At 48.3% G+C, this 19,926-nt stretch overlaps 1 protein-coding gene across 1 annotated transcript in view; it reads right to left on the bottom strand.

The window, feature by feature from the left end:
- MAPK4 (mitogen-activated protein kinase 4) overlaps positions 1 to 19,926 on the bottom strand; it is a 143,143-nt gene that overhangs the window by 35,317 nt on the left and 87,900 nt on the right. The window contains exon 2 of the mRNA XM_031029632.2: positions 15,031 to 16,658. Coding sequence (XP_030885492.2) covers positions 15,031 to 15,576 — 546 coding nt within the window. The 5' untranslated portion in view covers positions 15,577 to 16,658. The remainder of the gene's footprint in view (positions 1 to 15,030; positions 16,659 to 19,926) is intronic.

The following is a 19,926-nucleotide window of genomic DNA, read 5'->3' on the forward strand; positions in this document are numbered from 1 at the left end:
TTACAGAAACAGAATCATACAACAGGTGGCCTTTTGTGACTGGCTACTTTCACTTGGCATAATGGTTCCAAGATTCATCCATGGTAGAGCATGTGTATAAGCACTTCATTCTGCTTCATGACCCAAAGAGCCAAAACCATCTTGAAAAAGAAGAATGTTGGAAGACCCACCTCCTGATTCCAAAACTTCCTACAAAACTTCAGTCATCAGGATAGTGTTGCACTGACATAAGGAGAGACATGAATGAAGCTGGACCTCTCTCTCACACCATCTACAGCAATGACTTCAACACAGATCAAAGACCCAAAGGGTAAGACCTGAAACTATAAAACTTTCAGAAATCATAGGTGTAAATCTTCATAACCTTGGATTAGACCCTAACTGCAAAAACGACAAAAGAAAACATAAACAGGGTATCATCAAAATAAAAAACGTGTGCTTCAAAGGACAACTCCAAAAAACCGAAAGATAACCCACGGAATGACAGAAATTTTTTTTGCAAATTATTTAGCTGATAAGAGACTTATATCTAGAATACATAAAGAACTTTTACAATTCTCCAATTAAAAAAAAAAATCCCAAATAACCCAATTAAAAATGGGCAAGGGATCTGAACAGACAGTTCCCCAAAGAAGATCTATAAATGGCCAATAAGCACATGAAAAAATACTCAACATCATTAGCCACCAGGGAAATGGAAATCAAAACCACTGGGATGGCCAGAATGAAAACAAACAAAACAGAAACTGAGAAGTGTTACTGAGGATTTGGAGAAACTGAATCCTTGTTGCTAGTGAGAATGTAAAATGGTGCCGCCAGTTTGAAAACATTCTGGTAGTTCTTCCAACAGTACTACAGGACTCAATAATCCCATTCCTAGGTTTATATCCAAGAGAAATGGAAACCTATGGACCCACAAAAGCTGGTCCACGAACATTCACAGCAGCATCATTCATGATAGCTGAAAAGTGGAAACAACCCCAACGTCCACCAGCCGAGGAACAGATACACAAAATGCAGTGTATCCAACACTGGCATGTCATTTGGCAATAAACAGAAATGAAGAAGTAAGACCCGCTACCACATGAATGAAGCGTGAAAATATACTAAGCCAGTCGCAGAGGACCACATACCACATGATCCTATTTATATAAAATGCCTGGAATTGGCAACCCAGTAAAGAAAGCAGACTTCTTGGTTGCCTAGGATTGGAGAAGGGGGGGATAGAGACCTTGGGGGGTGATGACTCAGGGGGTTGAGGGTTTTTCTGGGGGTAATGAACATGTTTTAAAATTGATTCTGGGGGCACTTGGGTGGCTCAGTTGGTTGAGTGTCCGACTCTCGGTTTCAGCTCAGGTCATGATCTCAGGGTTGTGGGACTGAGCCCCGTTTAGGGCTCTGTGCTCAGCGTGGAGGCTGCTTGAGGTTCTCTCTCTCTCTCCTCCTCTGTCCCTCCCCCACACTCATGCATGCTCTCTTTCTCTCAAATAAATAAAATCTTAAAAAATAAAATAAAATAAAATAAAATTGATTATGGTGATAGATGCACAACTCTGTGAATATACTAAAAGCCAGTGAAATGTACATTTCAAATGGGTGAATTGTATAGTATGTTGATTATGTCTCGATAAAGTTAGTTTACAGGCCAATATAAATCACTGTTCTACTGCAAGGAGCGCCCTAGCAGGTAGCCTTTTCCCGAATAGCTGCGTGCTGGGGCAGTGAGACAGGCCGTGGCCCCAGTAAGTTTCCAGTGGGGAAAGATGGAAGGAAAGAGTGGTGCAGGAGTGCTGGGGAGGACAGCAGGTGGACATGGGAAGGTGGGAGACTGTGTGGGGCCCCACAGAGAGAAGGAAGGGTCCAGGACACAGGGACTGCAATTTCCTGTCCAGGCCCCACCTTTGCTCACTGTGGGCCCCAGGGAAGATCACAAAACTGCTCTGTTCCCCAACTTTCTTCATGGAGAAAGCAGAAGCAAGTGTCCCCATTTCATGACTCTTCCCTCTTCTCATCACAGAAAGTACCTAGGGGTGCTTGAATTCTGGAGCCGAGTCCAGTTGCATTAGCTGCTGTCCAGGTCCCTGGAGGCAGGTCTGACCCAGGCTCTGCTTCTTATTAGCAGCAGGTGTTAGATGAGCCCCAGGGGTCCCCTAGTTCTCAGCTATCAAGTGAGGACAATAATTAACCTGACCTGCCTCCCTCAGAGGGTTGGTATGAGGACCCAGAGTTACCACTGGTGGGAAAGAACTCCCAGAGTACTTTACTGTGAATTCCAGGAAAAATTTCAGGGTAGATACGATGATATTGATCCCCCAGCCACAGGAGCCATCAGCTGTTCATGCTCTCGAATTAGCATTTGCAAATTGGTCAGGGTCAGGGTTGAGGGCAGCTGGTGACCACAGAACAGAGCTAAGACAAAAGGCCTACAGAGGACCACTAGGGAAATGGGAAAAATTCATCCCCAAGAAGATGAGTCCTGCATTTCACAGCTGCTTAATTGAGCTCACTGCCAGGAGGACACGGGGTTCTGCAGATGGTCATCGTTCTGCATAGAAGATAGTGCAATACAATCTTCATGACCATACCCTAGGGTCTCCCACCCTCTGGAAACCTGCTGTCCAGGTCATCTGGTGACACAGGAGAGGCCCGCATGGTGCAGCAGGCAGAACAAGGAATGGCTCCTCCTTTCCTGCTGCCTCAGACAACAAGGGGACCTTGTCAGGTGTGTGATGGACAGGAGAGGCAAACAGGACATCATGGAAGAGAGGGGAAGGAAGCAAGAATGAACGTCAGGGCAGCTGTGGGACAGAGTCTTGCCTCTTCCCAAAACAGCTGTGTCAGGATGGGCCTTGTGGTTGCTGCTCTGCTCGCATGGATGGGCATTTGGTGGCGGACATCTAAATGAGTACCTCTGGGGAGGCCAGGCCCTCCTCTCTAGCCTTCGCAGGGGAAGGGTGGCAGGGTAGGAGTGACAGGTGCTCATTGCTGGGATCCATTCTGAAGGGCCATCACCGATGTCTATTCCCATTGGTTGGTCCCCAAGCTTACCGAGAGTTAAATATTTTGAGCATCAACCCTAGTGTATAACCTCGGCACTAGAATCAGTCTTCGGTTAAATTGCAAAAGTGCCAACATTTAGCGGCCTGGTCTCCTTTTGGGTTAAACACCCTCCTCCAAGCGCAGTGCTTCGTCATCAATCCATTTTGACAACTGATTCCCATAAAGGTTTTCTGACTTGTTCACACTCTTCTTCACTCCTTCAATTTGTATCTTAGGTGAGAAACTAAAGCATGGTCACCTGCCTCAATAATATTTATTATTAGCATTAGAATTTCCAGTGTCTGAGAACACAGAAACCCTCTCCAATCATGATTAATAATCACAGTGAAGAAGAGCTAATATTTACTGAGTGCTTCCAGAGGCCTGACCTAGTGCGTTACGCACTGCACACAAAGCCCCGGGAAGCAGGATCTAGTACAATGAGGGGACGGGGCCAGCCCGCGGCAGGTTAGGTGACTCGCTCTGGGTCACCTGGTACCAATGAGGAGGGTCGTCCTGCTTCCCAGGGGCATGGTGCATCCTAAGAGCCTGTCCCATGGTCTGCATCTGGGACTGCCATCTGGGAGAGGAGGTAAGACACATGGGACATGTCAGGGTCAGCGTGTGCACACTCCTGGGCCAGATGCTGGTGGGCTTCGCCCTTCTCTCTCACGGACGGAGTGATCTGGGCTTACCACCCTTTTGTAATAAACATGTTCTTGGTAAACGGACTCTTGCGACAAATTTCCCCAAACTCCCACCTGAAAAGGTTACTGTGATAAAACCACGCATGTTTCTACTGCACATTTTTGGGAACTATAGAAAAATAAATAGAAGGAGGGAAAATCCCCTTCTTTTTATTTGTCGTGTCTAACCCTTATTAACATTTTGGAGTTTTTAACCTCTAGCCAATTTTATTTTATTTATTTATTTATTTAAAGATTTTATTTATTTGACACAGAGAGATCACAAGCAGGGGCAGAGGGAGAGGGAGAAGCAGGCTTCCCAGCTGAGCAGGGAGCCTGATATGGGGCTCGATCCCAGGATCCTGGGATCATGACCTGAGCCGAAGGCAGACGCTTAACCGACTGAACCACCCAGGTGCCCCAAGCTCTAGCCAATTTTAATGTGTTTTCTTTCTTTCTCTGTGTTTCCAACTGTTATGATCACCATCTATACAATCCTGTATCTTGCTTTGTAAACCTAATCATTATGACATAAACATTTTCTATGCTATTGTAAACTCTTTTAAAAACACCACTGAAAATAGTTGTATCCCATGCTATATAGTGGATAAGCCAGTTTACTTAACCATGCCCTAACCTCCAATACGATTTTAAGTTTAGATGTTCACGTACGAGATTCTCTCTAAGTAAAAAGGTGGTGTTTGCCAACATCTGAGTTCTACGTATCTAGGAATCAAAGTGTCACAGCTGGTCATGCAGTTTGAATTTGGCTTTTTTACTTTAGGATGAGTTTAAAATTGTATTGAGGTGGAAGGAGAGGATTCTGTAGACAATGTCCCTGAATTCCAACAAGGCACTTAGCTAAATCTCTTAGGACATCTTTGTGGACAGTGAAGAAACACAGATCAGATAACTATACAACGATGTAAACTCACAACTGGTTGGACGACTAAATCCAAAGAATGTTAGCTTAGGGTTAAGTGTCACCTGGAGAGAAGTGTCTAGAGGCCATGAGTCGAAGCGTTTCACCTAATCACCTAATTTTAAAATCAGTGATACAGGGGCGCCTGGGTGGCTCAGTCGTTAAGCGTCTGCCTTTGGCTCAGGTCATGATCCCAGGGTCCTGGGATGGAGCCCCACATCGGGCTCCCTGCTCAGTGGGGAGCCTGCTTCTCCCTCTCCCACTCCCCCTGCTTGTGTTCCCTCTCTCGCTGTGTCTCTCTCTGTCAAATAAATAAAATCTTGGGCGCCTGGGTGGCTCAGTTGGTTAAGCGACTGCCTTCGGCTCAGGTCATGATCCTGGAGTCCCGGGATCGAGTCCCGCATCGGGCTCCCTGCTCAGCGGGGAGTCTGCTTCTCCCTCTGACTCTCCTCCCTCTCATGCTCTCTGTCTCTCATTCTCTCTGTCTCAAATAAATAAATAAAATCTTTAAAAATAAATAAATAAATAAATAAATAAAATCTTAAAATAAATAAATAAATAAAATCTTAAAATAAATAAATAAATAAATAATATAAAATCGGTGATACAGGTGAAGTCCTAGAAGACAGGTTTATCAGTTACGATGTTGTAAGGGATAAAATTCTGTGATAAAACAAAGATCCAAAAAGCTCTCATCAGGTTGGAATATTTGCCTGAAGCCAACAAGATGAAAATCAACTGTATAAATGTAAAACAGAATACCGGGCTTAGCTGAACTTAGTTGGCAACAAGCTCAGTATGGGACAATAGTTGACGTGGCTGCCAAAAAAAAAAAAGCCACGGGCAGCAGGAACAGTAAATCACTTAGGGAGCAGAGATGTCACACTCTCACCGACTCTGCTGGTTAAATCACACAGTATCTGCTCTGAAAGATACATTTTAAGAAAGGGTATGACAAGTAGGGGGAGGTCAATGAAAAGACAGCGAGGGTAGGGTGAGCTCTGGCAACATTATCGTGTAAACAGCCAACGAGGCAGGGTAGCTCAGTGGCTACAGCAATGTCTCCTAAGCCACTGCTAGGCTTTGACACCTAACTCCGCCATTTACAGTTGGCAACCTTGGACTAGTTACTCTCTGTGCCTCAGTGTCTTCATCTGTACAATGGGGACAATAGCAGCACCACTATTACTATTATTACTATTATTATTATTATTATTATATTATTAGGCTGTTATAAGGACTAACCAGGTTAACACCTGTCAAGCACTCAGAACAGTACCTGGATATGATTGTATGAAAACAAAGGGCTTCTAGGCTGCAGAGATTTAGAGGGGCATGATGGATGACTTCAAATATTTGAAAGCTGCCCTGAAGAAGAGAAATGCTTTATTCTGAGACCCTCTTGAGGACCGTACTCGATTCAGTGAAAAGGTAGAGGCTTAGCTTCTTCATTAGTCAATAAGCATGTAATGTGCACGTATTCTGGGTCAGATACTGTGCTAGGTGTTAGGAATACAGAGATGAATGAGATACATACTCTTTCCTAAGGGCCCCAATGTCTATCGGGGAAGAGGCATGTGAACAGATAATCACCAGAGTATGCGAAGGAATACTGGAGGAAGGTGTGATTAACTCTCCCACGGGGAGCTGGGCAAAGCTTTGCCGAGGTGGGGCTTTTGAGCTGAGTCTGCAAGGATAGTAGGAGTTCATGTGGGAGCGGAGGGAACAGTGTATGGGATCAGAACTGTCACTGAGTATGGGATTATCCAGTGAATGGTGACAAGTCGGTGATGTTACAGCACAAGGTGGGTGGGGTGGCAGAAGCTAGAGATGAGGCTCAAAGAAGCGTAATACTGATGTAGAAGGTCGCCAAGGAAGTCAGGGTAATCCTAGCAATATGCTCTCCCCTCTGCCCAGTGTCCTATTTCTATACCACTGTCTTTTCGATAGTCAACCACAGCAAAGGCTGATTCAAGAAACTACACTTCAGGTGAAAACTGAAAAGGATTTGACTCAATTTTCCAGTCATTCTTCTTCAGTATATACACAGGAATATCTGCCTATAGAATAAGACAGTATCGTGTTCCTGAGACACTTACACCCCGGGAGTACCCAAGTGGAGGGACTGGGGTGAGGCCTGGAGCGAGGCCTGGAGCAGCTGGGATCCTCCCCACCAGGACTGAAGATACTGTGTGAAAGGGAGTTCCTCCACCTGCACATCCACTCAGGTGTAAAGGCAAGGAGGAGCAGTGCAGTATTCAACACTTAGCCCCCAGGCTCTCCACTTGATTCCACTGAATAATATTCATTAAGCATGCTACTAGGATGTAGAGATAAGTAAGTCTCCAACACTTCCTGCAAGGTGCTTCCAATCTAGCATAAAGGATGATCTGCCACACAGAGCATTGCACCCTTAAATGCGAGGGCTGGCTGCTTCCGGTAAGGATGGAGCAGCTGCACTGGGTTTGCCCTCCTATCTTAAGCAGTGATAAAACTGGACAGACATACACAGCTGATGTTTTCAGTCATTGGACAATGGGCTGAGACAAGAGAAGGAAACACATAAGGTGAATTTCATATTCGCCCTGGCACTCTGCCTGGGTAGATTTCCCAACCACGGCACAGGGAGGTGGGGCAAAGTGGAACATGGTTGTCCTACTGATCTGGGGAAGTAGGAACTGGAGTTTGGGGCTGCTGAAGCAAATAGAGCTGGCAGGGCAAGATACTGGAGAGGAGGGCGCCTGGGTGGCTCAGTTGGTTAAGTGACTGCCTTCAGCTCAGGTCATGATCCCAGGGTCCTGGGATCGAGCCCCACATCGAGCTCCCTGCTCTGCGGGAAGCCTGCTTCTCCCTCTCCCACTCCCCCTGCTTGTGTTCCCTCTCTCGCTGTGTCTCTCTCTGTCAAATAAATAAATAAAATCTTAAAAAAAAAAAAAAAAAAAAGATACTGGAGAGGAAGTTTCTTCAGTAGGGTGGGGGCGCAGAAGTGTGTTGTGGGGCTGGGGCTTGCACAGATCTCTGGCTGAGTGCTGTGTTGCACATACACAGGGTGAGACTCTGGCGTGGGCTGGTAGAGCAGCTACTTCGGAACTGAGAGCAGAGCAAGAATATTAGAGGTTGTAGAGACCTACCACTGGGTCCACAGGAATTCCAGTCTAGCCAGAGGGGAAGCACCAGGCATTCCAACGAGACAATAAGGGCAGGTCCTGGGAGTAAGGACCATGATCTAGAGTAAGGGTTACTTTAGTCCTGCCCTATCAAAGCCTAAAACCAAGCCTTAACAAAATTAAGGAGAACCATCCGTAAATTAACGGACTGCCAAAACAAAAACCAAAATTGGGTTTTGAACTCATTAAAGGAAGACAATATAATTCAGGCCCCCTTTCAGAGTATCAACTGCAATGTCCACAAACAAGCAAAAATTACCAGAAATGTAGAGAAGAAAGAAAATGTGACCCAAATTCAGAAGAAAAAAAGGAGTCAATATAAAACAATCTGGAGATGTCCCAGATTTGGAATTGGTGAAGACTTTAAAGCAGCTATTTTAAATATTTCATGGGTTGAAAGAGGAAAAAAACGATCTCAATGGATGAAGATGGGGAATCTCAGCACATAAAGGGAAACTATAAAAAAGGAACCAAATGGAAATTCTGGAATGGAAAAGCATATTATCTAAAATGGAAAACTCACCAAACGAGCTTAATTACAAATAAGAGATGGCAGAAGAAAGGATTAGTGAAATTGAAGACAGAACCACAGAACTTATCCATTCTTCAAAAAAGACAGAAAAAGGGCTGTACTATCTTTTGGAGCAATACCAAGCTGAGTAACATACATGTAATCAGAACCCAGAGAAGAGAGAAAAAGTGGAGTGGGGAAAAAAAACAAACTGTTGAAATTTCCCAAATAAACCTACAGATCCAAGAAGCTCAATGAATTGCCCCAAAAATAAGCACCAAGAAAACCACACCTGGGCATATCCCAGTCAAGCTGCTGGAAGTTAAAGATCAAGAAAAATCTTAAAAAAAAAAAAAAAAAGAAAAAATCTTGATAGCAGAGGAAAAAACCCCACATTCCATACAGGGGAAATGATGTGAATGAAGACCTTCTCTTCAGAAATAATAGGGCAGGAAATAGGCGATGGCATTTTTAAGTACTGAACGACAAAAATATCGTAGATTCGGAATTTCATATCCAGAGAAAACAAACTTTAAACATGAGAGCAAAATAAAGACACTTTCTAGATAAAGAAAGAACTTGTCAGCAGCAAGCCTGTAGGACATGAAACTCTAGCCCCTCTCCAGCATCTCTGGCAGGACGCGGACTTCCTGTGGGTGAGCACCAGGTGAGCAAGGAGGCTGGTGTTGAAAATAAGGCGGAAGCTCCTGATCGCTTTACGCTTTTAATCAACAGTTCACCGCCCCCCCCCGCCCCCCGTGAAGAGGCAGACCAGCAGGCACACGAGAAAGGGTGAGCTTTGATATGGCGAGGAAGGCAGCAAGCACAGCTGGGATGCACTGGGGCAGCGAGGCCAGTGGTAGAATAATGAAATGCTGTAAACTGGTTGGGAAATAGGCATTGCTCCAAGCCCCTGATTCCCTCACTCCTCACCTTGGCCTCATTCCCAGCGACTCTTAGATCTCTCTATGATCTGGCCATAAAGGGTCAATTCCTGGCAAGCAGGGCACCTCCAGGACCCCGCCTTAGGCCTCTGACTGGCTTCCTTTCTGATTGGCGGTGCGTGGGCCATGCCAGTTGTTAAAGATTTTTCATATCGCCCCTGGAGCTAAGTGGGGTTGCTTCCCAGGGAGGGAGGCCCAGGTGTGATGTTCTGGGAGGGTGCAGAAGAGGACCCCAGGACGCCCAGGGACAGAGTGAAGACCCTGCTCCTGGGGTGGGGCTGCAGTGGGAAGGGGGAGGGAGGCTCTGAAAGTCAACAAAATTAGCTTTCCAAGTGGGCCTGAGTATTCAGGGACACTTGACTCTCTAGGACAACCTCTGTTCTAATCCCCTAGGTCATGTTTTTCCCTTTTAAAAAGGGATATTTCATAGCCTTTTAAATAAATCTTTTCAGCTCCACTGATTTGGAATAACACGCTTAGCAGCTTAAGAACTTCTAGCTGGCCCTTCAGCAGGTTGTCCTTCCATGAGCCCATTTTCTCATGAAACCCTGGCCCCCGGGTCTGGCTGGGCCTCTCCCAGTGCCAGCACCGTGGACCCTGGTCCTATTCCGGGATCCTGGGCAAGCCCTTCCTCACTCCCTGCACCTAGGGACCTGCACCTCATTCCCTGCATCTGCAATATGGCGATCGTTCAAAATACAAGCCGCCAGAACACCAAATGGCCATTCTCTTGATCGGCAGCAAAGACCCTATTTTAGGCACAGAAATGAGCATTCCTCCTCTGAGGTTCTGTTTCAAGGGAATCTGGGCTTTAGGGGGGGCTTTCTGTGTGTCTGCCCAGGTAGACAGGGGGAGGTTATATTGGCCTAGACAGACAAGAAGCCATCAAGGGAAGGCAGTGGCCAGGAGAGGAGGAGGGGAGGTTGATGAACATGATTAAACCAGCATAAACACTGCCGACCGAAGCTCCATGCAGAGCCTTCGGAAGCTGGCTGTGTGTGTTCAACATCATGCACCTTTCTGCCTCCTCTGGGACCTGGAACCACAAGCCCTAACGAACTATGGTAATCTGCCGAGCCCTCAATCAACACTCCGTCTCACTGATCTGTGAAGCCAGTGTCTGTCGTGAAATTACCTCAGGTCAAGTAGTTTACACCAGAATGAAAAGTACATGTTTTCTAAAATTGTGTTCCTATCACCTGACTATTGTGAAAATCACACCTAAACAGAACCAGTGCTCCTTCTGGTGGAGGTCCCTGGTTTGTGTGGCTTTCTACCAAACCTGGTGAACAGGCCAGGCAGCTTCCCATGTGATGTGATGGAGACCCTAAAAAGTCATCCTGCCGAAAACAACCTTCCCCATTCCCTGGCACGACATCCCCGCCATGAACAACCCCAGTTAGTTAAAGTAGCTGCTTCAAACACAACCCCGCTATCTGGGCGTTCTTAGCCTTCTTCACGGTGCTGAAGGCTGAGAACCACGGCTTCAAGCACCAGCAAACATGTCAGGAGCATCAGCATTCTGTCCATAGACAAGCTGTTCCGGGTCTTCAGATCAGTGGTTCTAGAAAGTTGACCAGTATCAGATTCACCTGGAGGCTTGTTAAGACCCGGCTTGCTGGGCCCCACCCTGAGTTTCTGATCGGGCAGGCCTGAGATGGAACCAGAGACTCTGCATCTCTAACAAGGCCCCGGGGTGAAGTTGACGCTCTGCTCCAGCACTTTGAGAATCAATCACTGCCCTATTAATTTCTAAGGCATCTTCATGAGATAGGTAGGTAAAGTGTGAATGCATCCTGATAGGGAATGCGGTATGAAGACAGAGGGCTCTGAAACAGAAAGGGGTCAAGGGACCAAAGCCAGGCCAGCCGAACAAACTTAGACTTTCTCAAGGGATCCACCAAAACACAAGAGCCGTTGGCTGTCCAAATTCTGCTGGGCCTCTGGCTCTTGCTCTCTTTCCTGGTGTCTTCTGCCTGCTACCCCAGAGAAAAGGCAAGCCTACTGGCAGCCCCAGCGAGGAGAGGGGGCTCCTCCCCTCAGCCACGGGGGGCCCCTCCACGAGGAGAGTGTGTTCACGCAGCTAATCTGGCTGTCAGCGTACCTTGGGCTCTCAGGGGCTCCTGACACCACTTAGAATTTACGCAGGACTCAGCCAAGTCTTAAACAACATTTTCCCCCCTCTTCGGAGATCCTCTAGTTCCTAATAGGACAAATTCAAAGGAAAACAAGCTCTGACCCCTCAGCAGCCTCTTCTTGACTCAAACAACAAGGAACTCCTTAGCGGGCTGGCCGAGGAGGTGGGCAGGAAGGGTTCATCCCAGGAGCGGAGGCTGGGAAGCCACCCTTCAGGTGGGGCCTCATGACTCACCTCTGGCCCTGTCAGGAGCTGGTTCTGTATTTCAGGGGAGGGCAAATCGATACCTGAATGTCTGAGTGATATTATTATGGCATCTACTGGGCAAATAGTTCTGTTAGTGATTTTGCCCTTCGTACATCTTTGAAAGCACTTTGATCAAACATCCTCCACGTGACTAACAAGAATCCTGTGAAATCAGCAGAATGGGAACAATGACAGTGTTTGACAGAAGACAACCGAGAAGAGAGGCATAGGAAAGCCAGTGGGCGTGGAGTTGAACCGTGTGTGGTGGCCACTCATCGTGAGATCTTGAGTGGGTCTCCTCCCCTTCCTAGGCCCTGGTTTTGTCATCTGTGAAGTGAAGGGGATGGACAAGGTGATGCTGAGGTGAACTCAGTGGACACTACCCTCTGGCAGGCCCTGTTGTAGATGAGGAGATGTGGAAGTGAAGGAGGCTCACTATCTACCCAGGAGGAAGTCACAATGAGGACAGTGAGACCCGGGTGGGTGGTGCTCAGCCAAGGGGCCAAGTCCAGCCACCAGTCAGGGCACAAAGTCTGTCCCTGGCACTGGGCTCAATCAGCATGAAAAAAAAGGAGTGCCATTTTATAACCCACACATAGGTGCTGGCCATGGCCCAGGTGAGCACGATCTTCTTCAAGGTGAGTACAGGATCCACAGAACTTCAGGAGGGGTCAGGTTTAGAGCAGCTCCCATGTAGACATCACCCTCCACACACAAAGGGGAGAGCAGATGCACACATCTGACCCCGACCAACCCACCAGCTGGAAGAATTATGTGCTCTCTTTCTGAGAGTCAAACCCTCTAACCACATGAGATCAATGAACCCAACTAGCTTCCTATCTGTAATGTGCTGGTAAATGACTATTTGCCCATCTGTTCAAGACAGTCACAACAAGATCAACTGGGCCATGTTTCAGGCACAGTGATCAGACTCCCTGGGGAAGATAAGATGAACGCGACATGCCCTCAAGAACCAAGGGCCTCTCAGCTTAAGGGAGCACAGAAGATGCAGACAAAAATACCCATAAGACAGAGCAGAGAATGGTAGATGCTAGAAGATTCAGGTTATGGGCTGGGGAAGAACCAACAGGGGAATTCAGAAGAAGGAAAGACTAATTCCAACTGGGGAACACCAAGCCTTCCAGAAGGCGATGGTGCCTAGAAAGACCTTGCATTAGGACGCGAGAAGGCCTCACGCGAACACCGACTGGGCTCACAACTGGCCCCAGTGATTTTATTTTTAACTTCCCACAGCTTATTTTATTGAAGAGACTCTAAGAAGAGTAAGTCAGAACACCTAAATTCTTCTGCATCAGGAACATGAGAGTCCCAACCAGAGAGGTGTCTTCCCACCCCGAGGGATAGGAGAGCAGCCACTTACAGTCAGTGGCCAGGGAACCCGGGCTGGGGCCCAAGGTGCTCAGCAGACACTCATTACATAAGTGGATGGGCTCCCTACTACTTTCCAAGGGGGCTTTACATTCATGCTCCATTTTGATTTGTAACCACAAGCCAGTGGGCAGACGGCATCTACCACCATCCCTGTCAAAGATGGGGAAACCAAGGCTCTCAGAGGGCAAGTGACTGCCCACGTCCCTGGCCAGCACTGTCAGAAGGGAGCCTGGACCCCTGCCTCCTCACTTCCTCACACCACACACCTTCTAAGAATTGTTAGGGCAGCCAATCTTCACCCCAACAAATCACCCTTCCTGACTTTAGAGAAGGTCTCCTGCGTGCTGTTCAGAGCACTTTCCCTAGAACACGTCACTTAATCAGAGCCTTTCATCAAGGGGGGGTCCTATTTTTACTCCCGAATGGACTGGATTATTCCAATTCAGAAAGTGGTCTTGTGCATCCCAGAAGTAAGTGTCATGGATTCTCTGGTCCTTTCACCAAATAAGAATTGATTTGGGTTAAAACCTTCAGTTCGATTGTTTGGAGTCATTGCTTCTTAGAAGAAAGTGAAGGTACAAACGGCAAAGGGTATTAGGAAGACAGAAAGGCATTATTATTATTATTATTATTATTATTATTATTTTTACCATGGATACTCTTGCCTACAAAGTCAACCATCCATTTTGACAGATGGCCTGGCCGCAGGAGGGGGGTGAAGGCGGTACTAAGGAGCTAGAGCCAGTTGGGCTGAGTTGGGGTCTGACATCTGGGCTGGAGCCCAAGCTCCAGGCAGTGAGGGTGGGACAGGGAGCCCTTCTGTCCCCTCCCCTGGGTGCGCTCTCACTGGGGCTGCACCAGACGGGTCAGCGCCTTTCTATGAGTCTGTGACCTTCTGGCTGTGGGCAAATCAGGTGGCAAGGGACAGCAGAGGACTGGGGCCTCAGAGAGAAAGCTGAAGCATGCTCAAGGTCAGAGCCACCCTCCCCTTTCATGACCCACCTCGGCCACTTTGGCTGACCTACTTCCTAGGGAATGTTTTCACTCTAATAAAAATTCATGGCTCAAAGGTTTTGGCAGAAGGATGGAAGTCACACCCACCCCACAGCTCTGTTGAGGGATGCCTGGTGACGTGTGCTCGGGCTGAGGTGCTCAGAGGCTCCCCTAAAGTGGCAGGAACAAGGGGTGGGGTGGGGGAAGAGAACTTCAAAGGATTCCCAGGTCCTGAAGGGAGCAGTGCATTAGTTAAGAAGAGGTCTGGGGCCTTGAGAACAAGTGTCAGTATCTCCATCAGCGTGGCTGGGTCAGCTCTGATCTCTGCAGCTGGTAGGGCATTTAGCCCTGACACGTGGGGTCTCAGGACTGTCCAGACACCTGTAGTGTTAGTATGACACCGAGAGGCCAGAGCATCATGGGACCTGGGAGAGCCGAGCCATTAGCTAAACAGTGTAAACTGAGGATTAGTTTATCAGATTCACTGTTCGTGCCCTCCGTCCATAGACAGAGAGAACAGGACACAGAGTGGGAGGAGGAGGCAAGCTCAACTAGAGCATAAGGCTGGTGTGCTGGGGAGCCTCACCGGGAGTCCTGAGCAGACAGCGGGGAGAGGTGGTATTATGTGGATGGCAGAGATAAGAGGATGCTCGAGGCAAATTCACCAACCACAGTTTTAAAAGCCATAGAGTTTAGAGCTGGAAGAAATCTTCAAGATCACCTACTCCAACCCCATCTTGTGCCGCTAGGAATTCTTGGTTGTGGCCCTGGGGTGGAGCCAAGCCTAAGAATCAGGCCACCGCTCCTACCCCCTGCCTGGCCAACAACTGCTTTTCAGGCCAGTGATCTTTCTAGCACGCACTCTCCAGCCTCCCCCAGGTACGGACCCCAGTCCCCTGACTCCAGTGGAGCTAGGAATACCCTCTTGAATGACCGCGAGCATTCTTGAGGGTTCTGTGGACCACCCATACCAGCCATTCCAGCCAGACATACCTTGTGTGAATAATGCTGGTCAACAATCCTTGCCAACCCGAAATCCCCGATCTTGAGCACGAGGTCCTCTGTGCTGATGAAGATGTTGGCGGGCTTCAGGTCCCTGTGCAGCACATTGGCGGAGTGGATGTACTTGAGCCCGCGGAGCAGCTGGTACATGAACAGCTTTGCGTGTTCCTCCGTCAGCGTGCCCTGCTCCAGCAGACGTGCCAGGTCGGTCTCCATGTGCTCCTGGACGATGTAGGCCACGCTGAACTTGAACAGCTCGCCCTGCAGGTCAGTGCCCTTGGGTCCCAGCACCTCGTACACCTTCACGATGTTGTCATGGTCCAGGCGCCGGATGATCTTGATCTCCCGGAGCGCGTGCTTCATGCTGCGGGCGTCGCTCAGGATGATCTTCTTCACGGCCACCTTCCGGCAGGCCCTGCTGTCCACGGCCGACAGCACCAGCCCATTGACACCGAAGCCCAGGGGTTGGAAGTCAACAAAGCGCCCACCAAGGTCATACCCATAGACGCTGGCGACGCAGTCACCCTTCTCAGCCATTGTCGGCTCAGTGGTCAGGGTCTGCCCGGGCGATGGAGGGGCAGTCAACGGCGGCCACGTCCTGGGTAGCGGCTTCCCCAGCACACCTCATTCTGTCGAGTCCCAGAGCTGAGGGCTGCTTTTTCTCGTGGTGAGGGCACTGCCACCAGCTTTCTGGAGAAAGGAGTGGCGTATGTCCACGCTTGCTGAACTGTGGAAGGCGAAGGCTCAGACTGTTTTCTTAACCTGCGTCGGGAGGGCTGTCCGCCAACGCCTCTGGACCCTGAACTCTCCTCGAAGCTTAGAATGGCTCATGCTTTTTTCAAAGGTAGCATCTTGGAGAGAAATACCAGTCTCATTATCTATGTGAGTGTAAAGTGTTCTACCATATGGACCTCAAGGTAAAAGATGCAGAAACTCTCCTCTCTGAATCTTTTGTTAAAAGATGTTCCTTCCGGCTGAAATGCAGAGCTGTTGCTGAGCTGTGCTCCTTGACTTACGATGGTCCAGAGCTCGGTTCTGTCACAGCATCCAGCAGCTTGGTAGCTATTCTCTGTGTCCTGAGCAGGATGAAGTGATCCCAGCAATGGATTCTGGAGGCTTCCAGGGGCTTCTTTCTACTTCTGCCAGCTCCGCTTTCTACCAGTTCCCCTTAGATTCTGCAACCCAAACCAGGCTGGTGAGCATTGGTGAAGAAAGCCAGAGAAACCCAACCACCTTTCTTGGGCTCTACACCAAGTTACACCTCAAGTCCCAACGCTGAGGGGCACTCAGCTGCCAAGCCAGGATCCTCCAGGGGCTTCAGATGGGGCAATGTCCTCTGTCACCCCCTCCTCCACACCACCTTGCACAAGACTGTGTGCTGCTGAACTCAGACAGGCTGCAGGAATGCGGCATCTTTCAGACCATGTCCCCTTTTCTGTCAAAGGAATAACGTTGGGTAAATTTCCACACTCCAGCTTCCAACACCTTCCCACTTGCGTGTCCTTTGTTAACCAGCCCAAATGTTATTTGATCTGTCCAGCCAGCTGAAACACTGCTTGCTCAGGGGATTCCAGGCTCTGCACTGCCCAGCCGCCCCTCCTGCTGTGTGCAGCACTCCCCTGGAAGAGAGAGAAGATGGATTGATTTGATAAGATCGTCAAACGGTATGCCTTTTATGTAAATGCCTGCTCCCCAAAGGTTCACACACCCAAATTGTGGGTGGGGATGATCCACTCTGACTTTTGAGAAATTAACTCTAAACACATACATCAGTACTAGCTGGGAAGGTTGAGAGTAAAAAGTAGCTGCAGACAGAAAATAAAGGATCGATAATTTTGTGTTTCTACTCGGACCCCTGTGCTTCCCTCTTTTGCAAATGTCTTTGGGTATTTTGAGAGAATTTGCCAAATGCTGATATTTAATTACATGTGTATCTCTTGCTTTCCACAGAGGCAGCATAAGCACACATACTAAATAAGGAAATTTTATTGCCACCCTATAAATTTTATTGCCACCATGACCTGAGCCGAAGGCAGACACTTAACCTCTGTGCCATCCAGCAAAGCAGGGCACAGAGTTCTTAGCAAGACACCAGGACTGGCGTGGTGAACTGTATTCTCTTTTTTTTTTTTTTAAAGATTTTATTTATTTATTTGACAGAGAGAGACACAGTGAGAGCAGGATCACAAGCAGGGGGAGAGGGAGAGGGAGAAACAGGCTTCCCGCGGAGCTGGGAGCCCGATGCGGGGCTCGATCCCAGGACCCTGGGATCATGACCTGAGCCGAAGGCAGACGCTTAACGACTGAGCCACCCAGGCGCCCCTGAACTGTATTCTCTTTGATGATGGGGACGTAGCTCTTCAAAGCAATGGCTCACATCCTAGCCTGACTGCCCCCTGGTGGCTGCTGACTCAAATTACAGGCATAGGACCTAAGAGGGGCGAAAAAAAACATTGCAAAACAAACAATGTAAAATCAGACCTCTGGAGTGAAGGCAATGCCATAGCTTTTAAGGGAGTGGCAGGTTTTATAAGTTTATTAAGTCCGTGGACACTCAGAGAACAAACACTGTACCCTGCCCAAAGGAGTGAATCTAGCAGGGCTATTTCTTAATTCTCATCATCCTGTTGGGTCCTCTGTAGGGATGCTTTCATATCTGAATTTTGCACAACTCTGCAAATGATAAATGAGGCAAAACAACAGTTAACTCAATGTCTGAAATTAAGGGGGGCAAATCAGGGGACAGAGATGATCTGAAATAGTGAATGCTCAGATCCCCTCTAAAAACTTATGAAGGAGATTTGCCAAGGGTCTGGAATATAGTAAATGCTCAGCAGATGTCAGCTATTGATGACTTTGTTAAAAATTCCCTTGCACTTGAATAAGATGTACCTACTATTCTAATGTTTTGTCAAGATCTTCAGCAATTCTACTCTTCATGTTTTTATTGGTCCCAGCAGCAAAATAACCTTGGTCTTACTGAAGTTCAGAATAGGAAGCAATCATAGCAAACAAGTCTAGTGGTCCTTAACTGGGGATGGTGCTGCCCTCCCTGGCTAATTTTTTTGTTTTTAAAGATTTTATTTATTTGACAGAGAGAGACACAGCAAGAGAGGGAACACAAGCAGGGGGAGTGGGAGAGGGAGAAGCAGGCTTCCCAGAGAGCAGGGAGCCCGATGCAGGGCTCGATCCCAGGACCCCGGGACCCTGACTTGAGCCAAAGGCAGACACTTAACCACTGTGCCACCCAAGCACCCTCCCTGGCTAATCTGACTAGGAGTCACTACTGGCCTTGAAGAGGCAGGGCTAGATTGGCTAACCATCCTGCCAAGCAGTTCTATCAGTGAATAACTGACACCCACCCCCAAATGCCAGTACTTTTGCTGAGAGAGAATGATTCTGGTCCAAGTCCCCACTTTGCAGATGAGGGCACCGAGGTTCAGAGGACACCAGCTCAGTGCTTCCTACATAGACAGGGTCAATAAACATTTGATGAATTGAGAAATGAATACCATTCACTCTGAGGATTCCTTGCCAATTAGAAAACAGCGCTGGGACCACCCTCTGCACCACACTCTGTGTCCATGCTAGTGATATCCACCTGGATACCTAATTCAGGGGAACCGAAGAGCCACCCCAGTGCCTCGTTCCGTCCTCCTCTGAGTCTCACTGCGCATCAGGTAACAGAAACCAAACTGGAGCTTCTTTCACTCTCTATCCATATGCCTGGTCCAGTTCCCAAGGGCGCAGCAAACAGGCAATTATATATTTTGCTTTATGAGAAGAGATGCGTAAGCCTTCTTCCCTTGCCAGCTCCCACTGGGTTGTAAACAGACAGGACTGCGCACCTAAGCAGGGAGATGACATCACTGGCAAATGAGAGCAGGATTTGTTCCAGATCAACTGCAATGCAGATAATCTGTGAATAATTAAGAGGTGCTTTATTTATTTTTAAAACTCCTTCCTCTTCCTCTCACATGGGGGAGGGGCTGTCTCCTCGTGCCCTTGCTTGCACACGTGTGTGTGCAAGCACTCTCCCCGACGCGCTGTCGGCTCCCGCAGGCAGGTACCATGTCACCTTGGGAAGACTTGATTCCAGCCACTTGGCCTTCCTCATGCGCCTCTAAATACACTCTTGCAATTCCTGCCTGCCTTCTTTGCTTGCGCCTTCCCGGTTCCTGAAATGTCCTCCTGCTTCCTCCCCACTCGTTGAAATCCTGCCCATCACTCAGAATCCAGATGGCATCTCACATCCACTCCAGAGTTCCCGTTCCCGAGTGTCCCCGGTGACATTCTGGCTGCTCTACGCTCCTGCAGTGTCCGTGTGTATGCTGTCTGTGACATTCACCGTATACGAATCTGGGTTGTTATTTAACCATTTATACATGTCCATCTCCCGCCTAGACTTCAAGCTCCTCAGGTCCCGGCCCAAAGCAGCACTTAGACAATGACTGCAGTCCAAGGAACATTTGTTCATTGTGTCTACCGAGTGGTCATGCCCACATTTCCTGCACATCAGCCTCCCCTCCCTATGTCTGCTGCCTCAGTACAACTTGTTCAAGAGGGCTCTTCTCGCAACAAGCCCCAACCACCCAGACACACGTCAGCCCTCTTGGTAGCACCTTCTGCTTCGATGCTGCTTCTCCTAGAATTCCAGCACCACCCAGGCAGCCCGCGAATGACCGTTTCTCTGTTCCCATGTGAGTCTCCTGTTACTCACCCCTTCTCAGCCCTCTTTACTTTCTCAGTTTCTAGAATTCCTCTATAATTTCCACGGTAAACCTTTTGCCTTTCTCCACAGGTGGACTGATTACAAAACACCTAGTACCTAAGATGTCTCGGATTAGTGGTTCCTTGTTTGCATGACACAGCAGGGGGCGTGGGCCC

This window comes from Leptonychotes weddellii, chromosome 13 (assembly GCF_054177405.1).
Source record: "Leptonychotes weddellii isolate Sample4059 chromosome 13, ASM5417740v2, whole genome shotgun sequence".
Lineage (NCBI taxonomy): Eukaryota > Metazoa > Chordata > Mammalia > Carnivora > Phocidae > Leptonychotes > Leptonychotes weddellii.